Genomic DNA, 6,475 nt, shown 5'->3' with positions numbered 1-6,475 from the left:
TAAAGATAAAATTACTAAAATATATTTAAAGTTGGGTATATTTTTTATAAAATCACAAACTTTACACTTTTATCATTTTAATCAGTCCTTTAAAAAGTGTCAAATAAAATCACCACCTTTTATTTTTTACAAATCTATCATAAATGTGAAAATTCGGTGTATTTTTGTTGACTCTACACCGGAATCAATAAAAAAAGAGTAAGAGGGAGATATTTTTTTGTGTTATTAGAGTATTACTCAGATTAGGTCAGGGAGGAAAAAAAACACCAAATTTTTTCATCGGCAATAGATTTGAATAAAATGTGGTGATTTTATTTGCTACTTTTTAAAGAACGCGATTAAAATGAAAGAGTAAAAATGGTAATTTTATATGAAATTAACTTTTATTGTATGAGCATTAAATTGCATTATTATGATAGTGGAATTTTGATAACCATAAAATATACCAGAATCTAACCTCAATCAACAAAACATGAAGTTCAATCAAAAAATACAAGTTAAAAAAGAAAAAAAATAAGTTAAACCAACTCCTAAAATTAAGAACACGTCCAAAATCAGCTCTTAGAATTGCATTTCGAAGCAGATTTTGAAACCCATAATCTACTTTTTAATCTACTCATCAGTCCCATGCCACTGTTCTTCTTCATTCTTGGACTATCCTCAATCTTTGATCCTCTAAAACCTGCGAAAGAACTCGATCCTCTTTCGCCTTTTTCGATCTTGTTACTACTAATACAATCCCTCGAGCCGTAATGAAAACTTGCTGATCTAGACGAATCGATTAAACTTTTTCCGCCATTATTATCGGAATCAATCAACAGTTTTTTCTCCATTAAAACCCTATCTTTCTCTGCTTTCTCCAAAATCATCTTCATGCCGGCGAGTTCTTTCTCCAGGATTTTTATTCGTGAGCTTGTAGAGTCCATTTCTGCTTTCAGCTGAGCCGCTTCACGTTTTGCTGCGTCTCTTTGCAGGATCGTACCAAGGGTTGTGGCGGTGGAGGTGGTGGTGATGGGATTTGTAATAGTGTTGGCGTGGTGGTTGGCTGCAGCGGCGGAGGCGGTGGTGGTGAAGAATGTGCGGCGAGTGTTGAGCTGCTCGATTAACATAGCTCGAACTATGAATCTGAGAGGAAGTCTAGGGTTTTGGACTGCATGGAGTAGGAGTTGAGGTGAGAGTTTGTCACAGTCTATGAAATTGCATATCTCAATCTTCTGTTCTTCTGTTATCTTGCTATTATGTTGCTGTAACAAAAACAAATAAACCATACATTTAATGATTTAATCACATGAGATTTGAATTTTAAGTAATCCCAAGCATTATATTGCGAATTTTAGTAGAATATAATTGAACCAAATTGCATAATTTCTTACATGATTAAAAGTCAAAATTTATTTCAATGGCTTAATAATTAAAAAAAATCAATATATTTTCCATTTTTATTAATTCTACTAAGTTTTTTAGTTTCATCTTTTAGTAGTCCAATTTTATAAAATTATTTCAATTATAGATAACTTTGCTAAAATGAATGAGTAATTTATTCATACGCCAACTATGGATGATTGTTCTTTTCTATATCTAATTTTTATAAAATTTAATTGAATAAAGTTGACTATATATAAAAAAATTCAAATCAACTTTATAATATATAAAATTAAACTTTTTTTAGAATTGATAAATACAGTAAACATTTGTTTTTCAATTATTAGGTAAAAATTTCTATATATATTGGATTAAATGTATATATTCCTCTTATGGGTACTTACTTTATACTTAATTAATAAAAATTAAATAGTATTCCGTTATATTTAAAATTAAATGAAAAAAATTCCCACAGGCTTCTTAAAAGTATTAACTATTAAATGACTTAAGTAGTAATTTGTCCCTTCAACTTGTAAGTAATGGGCAATTAACATATAAATTAACTTTGTTGGCAAATCAATACACGAACTTCGTGATTATGACGATTAGCCCATTTTAGCAAATTTATTTACAAGTTAAGGGGGCAAATTGCCAATTTAAGAGACAATTAATTTACAAATTGAGGGGGCAAATTGCCAAAATGGGGCAAATTGCCCATAATCACCAAATTCGTGTATTGATTTGCCCACAAAGTCAATTTATGTGTTAATTGCCCGTTACTTACAAGTTTAGGGGCTATATTGCCACTTAAGTCCTATTAAATTATGACCTACATCTCCATTAAAATAAAATTTAAATTAAAAAAAAAATCCAGCAGCATAAGATAGTCGTACCTGCATATAAAGGTCAACGATTCTGTACAGCAAATCGTGATTGCTAAACCTGCATTGCATAGCCTCAGCGACTATTTCAAATTCCTCGGCTCCTAAGCCAATAACGTCGTCCAGAATTCCGTCCATTTCCTCGTCATCACTAGTAAAATCCAGCGCTGCAACGCATCTGCTCAACAAAAACGCTGTCGTTTCAGCCTCTGGAAGCAACTTCAAACACGAACGGAATACAATCTGCGCCAGCTCTCTGTTAGCACTGATCACTCGACGGAAGTACGTTTCCGTTATCTGCTTTAAGTTATCGCCGCTCTTACTGCTTGTCTCCGTCATCCCTAGCAACTCCGCTGCTGTTCTTAACGCCACTACGTTGAACGGCGTTAGAATTATCTGAGCACCGTAACAAAAGTCGGCTACAAGAGAGAATATTTCGGCCGTTATGTTTAACGGAAGCGTTATTTCGGAGAGTTCCGTTAGTTGACGCTTTAAATATGAACTCCTTGACGTTAGCGGGTCCTGTGAAAATAATGAAACAGAAGGGATAAGTCTTACTCGCACCCCTGACTTTATATTAATTGCTAAATGAGCCATTAAAACTTTAAAAGTACTAAAACTAACAAGGAAACTTACTAAACACCAATTATTTTCTGAAAAAATTTATTTTATATTTTAAAATATTAGATAACTGAATTCCTCACTGAAAGAAAAAATCAATTAAATAATATAAAATTATAAGATAAACGACAATTCATTTTTCATATCTTGATGTCAATCCGAATCCAAAATTAAACCTGATTGAACTCTAATGGATTCATGAGCAATTAGTAACAGATAATATAATGTAATTTCAATGTAAAAATTGTCAATTTTAATTTTAGAAAGAGATATTACATCAATAATATTAATTTTAGATAATGATGCACAATTATAAAATCATCTTTAATAATTTTTGTAGTAATGTATGACATTTTATGAGAATATGCAAAATGCAACAAAATCATCTTTACTAATTTTTGTAGTAATGTATGGCATTTTATGAGAATATGCAAAATGCAACAAGCAATTATCTCATAATTAAATGAGTAAGTTAAACATGATTCCATTCAAAAAAAAAGTTAAACATGAAGAGAATTATATCAAATTAAATGGGTGAAATATTATAAATTTGAGATAATTATTCTTTTCCTAAAGAATTTAAGTTTAAATTTTATACTACTAATTCAAAGAAGATGAAGAAACAAAACACATTAATGAATAATTAAAGAATTACTTAATTTAATTCAATTACAGCTGAAATCATCAATTATCTAATTAGACATTACTACCTGAAGAAAACAGTTTTGTCAAAGTTATAAAAAAAAATGTCAAGTGCAATAAATAGCAAAGTAGCCGTTTTTTGCAATTCTCATTAATAAAAGCAAAGTACCAACAGAACTAAATTGCTGAAAATGAACAGCATCATTGTCATGGCAATTAAATTTGGTGGTACAAAAAAATCTAGTTTAGAGAAAAAGATTATAGTAATAGTAAAATTAATCAAAATCTATCAAAAAGATTAGAGGTAGTTAAAGTATCTCTCCATGCCATTGTTATTAAAACATAAAGAAACATCATATTAATCCAATCAAGAACAAAAAAAAAACAACAACAAAGAAAAAGAGGATGATAATTAAGGTCAAACAAGAAAAAGGTAGATTAAATAAAATAACATGTTAAAAGATGCGTGCATTTCGTTCAAATCAAACTGATTTTTTTATTTATTAAATCAAAGAAATCTAAATTTACAAGAATGTAGTAAATTATTTTAAATCGAACCGAATTGAACTAGTTAGACGACTAAATATTTGTTTCATTCTTTTTAACTCAATCACGCTGAGAACTATTTTTTTATGATATCAAACGAGCTTAATTAAATTTATCGATTTTGATTCAGTGATTTAATTTTTGCATACATGTTAACTATAAGAACTTAATAGATAAATTGTACACATATCTTGAATTCAAACAATAAAACATTTCAATCATATTCAGAAAATAAGTGATGGATAATGCTTGTATATATAGTCAACTGGTCTATTCTTGCAAAATCTGACAAGACAACAAACATTTCATGTCCATTTGTCCTAAATGAAATTACTTCACATAATTAATGTTCATGTATTATTGCTTTCCACTCATATATTTAGTGTGATATTTTAACCCAGCAGTGAAAAATAACACAGTGATTAAATAAAAAGAAGAATCATAGTATTTGACATATTTTATTTATTTTTTAAATTATTAAGTACTTTATTTCAAAATAAATAGTGATTTTTAAATATCATGAAAAAATTAAAAAGGAGAATATTTGTCCATTGTCCACATAAAATATATAGCTGATTTTTTTTTCTTTTTTTGATAATTTAGCTGAATTTTTTTTATTATCTCATATTATTGAAAAAATATATTATATACTAATATTTACTACCTTGCTATAAACGATACTATAGTTTGACAACTAGTAATTCTTTCAACACAACAAGAATCCATTCTAACATCTCAGATTCTTGTACTGTTAAAGCAATTCAATACTAAATTAAATGATCACATTAAATATTTATTTTGAAAAGTAAAAAAATGAGTACAATTTGAGACCAAAGATATGGATCATGAACTGAACTAACCTTATGCAGATTGAAGCAAGTTCCTTGAACATATATCAAAACATCAGTCTTTTCTCCTGTTTTCTGTGACCTTTTATAAAAATAAATAAAATTAACCAAACAAAATCCACAATCAGATTAAAAATCTATCAAAAAACCCTGAAAAAGTAAAAATTAAAAATTTTAAAAGTTTTTTATTTGATGAATAAAATTTAAAAAAGTTACCATGAGTGAACTCTTGAATGAAGAGGTGTGAGAGGAGAAGAAATAGAAGGAGAAATAGAAGGAGATGAAGAGGAAAATTCATAGTCTTCTTCTTCATAGATTGTGTCCACAAGCCCTAATTCCTTCCACCCTCTCATTTTATGATTTTTTGGCTGATTTTAGAGAGATAAAATTTTATAAAAAATCACAGTTTTCAAGGCTTTTTGAATGTATGATCCAATAATTATTAGGGTTTTTAGAGAAGGGTAATTAGTGTGAATTGTGAAATTCTCTGCTGTTGGTTATAAATTCTGTGAAGAAGAGTAATAAATGTGTGCATGTGATGACTCATAAATGCCCCTTTGCTCTTTGCTTTTAATCATAAACATTTTTGGTATTCTCACCTAAATTTCTGTGGTTATATGATTTGAGAAATCTGAAATTGACTTGTTAATTACTCTAGTAATTACCCAATAATTATGGTTTATTAACTATGATACCCCAAGTAGTATAGTAGTAGTACATTTCTAGCCGATTATTAGTCCATATGGTACCAAATTTTTACCTATTTACACAACAAATTACATTTCTAGCCGATTATTCGGGCGCTAATCCTTAAATAAATTCACACCGATATATATTGACATGGCATATAGCTAGTAATTCAACGAGTATTATTATTTTTGAATGATGCGTCGACATATATGTATCTGATTTATTCAAGTACTTATTTTATGGACTATAATTATATTCTGATAAAAAGTGAAGGTTTAGTAGTAAATTGAAACTAAGGCAAATGTTTACATTAGATTCACACTTTCCATTTAATAAAAGAAAGAAAAACTAGCCTTTCCTACTCCTACTTATATTAGAAATATGAAATCTTATTAGATTTGATTGATTCGTAAGTCAGAACTGTAGCTGATTTTCGTTAACCAATTGTGATTTGTTTATGGAAATAATGGTTAAATGTCAAATTTTGCATATTGGCTGGTAGATTGCCAAATGCAGCAATTTCCATGATTCTTATCTACATTTAACCTATAATTTGGTTTTTTAATTAGAAATTACACCATTTACCACACAAAAGGCCCAATATTTACAAATTAAATTTTGTTTGAGTTTATAAAATTAAATTTTAGCTTTTGCAAATATACTATTTAAGTTTTTTAATTCTTTAAAACTTTTTCAAAATTTATGCTTTTCGTGTTGGATTACCATCCAATTCTATAAAGGGATGCTCCTCAGTTTGCTGAACATTTTAGTATCCTCCACCTCTCGTCGATCCTTTAAACCGCCGCTATTCGTATAACTCTATCTAACAGTATATAAAAACAATTAACAAAATACTAAATTTACTCAAGCATTATATAAAATTAT

The 6,475-nt window shown here is 28.8% G+C and overlaps 1 protein-coding gene across 1 annotated transcript; it reads right to left on the bottom strand.

Annotated features, from left to right (window-relative positions):
- Positions 1-416: 416 nt before the first annotated feature.
- Positions 417-5,391, bottom strand: LOC126655647 (BTB/POZ domain-containing protein At3g49900). Its single transcript, XM_050349889.2, has 4 exons — positions 5,117-5,391; positions 4,913-4,982; positions 2,256-2,765; positions 417-1,244 (listed from the first exon to the last, which is right to left on the bottom strand). Exons 1-4 carry the CDS (start codon positions 5,251-5,253, stop codon positions 555-557), a joined length of 1,407 nt encoding a protein of 468 aa, XP_050205846.1. The 5' UTR covers positions 5,254-5,391; the 3' UTR covers positions 417-554.
- Between the last annotated feature and the right edge of the window lie 1,084 nt (positions 5,392-6,475).

This window comes from Mercurialis annua, linkage group LG7 (assembly GCF_937616625.2).
Source record: "Mercurialis annua linkage group LG7, ddMerAnnu1.2, whole genome shotgun sequence".
Classification (NCBI taxonomy): Eukaryota; Viridiplantae; Streptophyta; class Magnoliopsida; order Malpighiales; family Euphorbiaceae; genus Mercurialis; species Mercurialis annua.
This window is presented reverse-complemented; position numbering and strand designations above follow the sequence as displayed.

Coding starts and splice junctions, on each gene's coding strand:
- LOC126655647 (XM_050349889.2), bottom strand. CDS start 5,253: ATGAGAGGGTGGAAGGAATTAGGGCTTGTGGACACAATCTATGAAGAA. Junction 4,983..5,116: donor CATTCAAGAGTTCACTCATG/GTAACTTTTTTA, acceptor TTTTTATAAAAG/GTCACAGAAAACAGGAGAAA. Junction 2,766..4,912: donor CTTGCTTCAATCTGCATAAG/GTTAGTTCAGTT, acceptor TTATTTTCACAG/GACCCGCTAACGTCAAGGAG.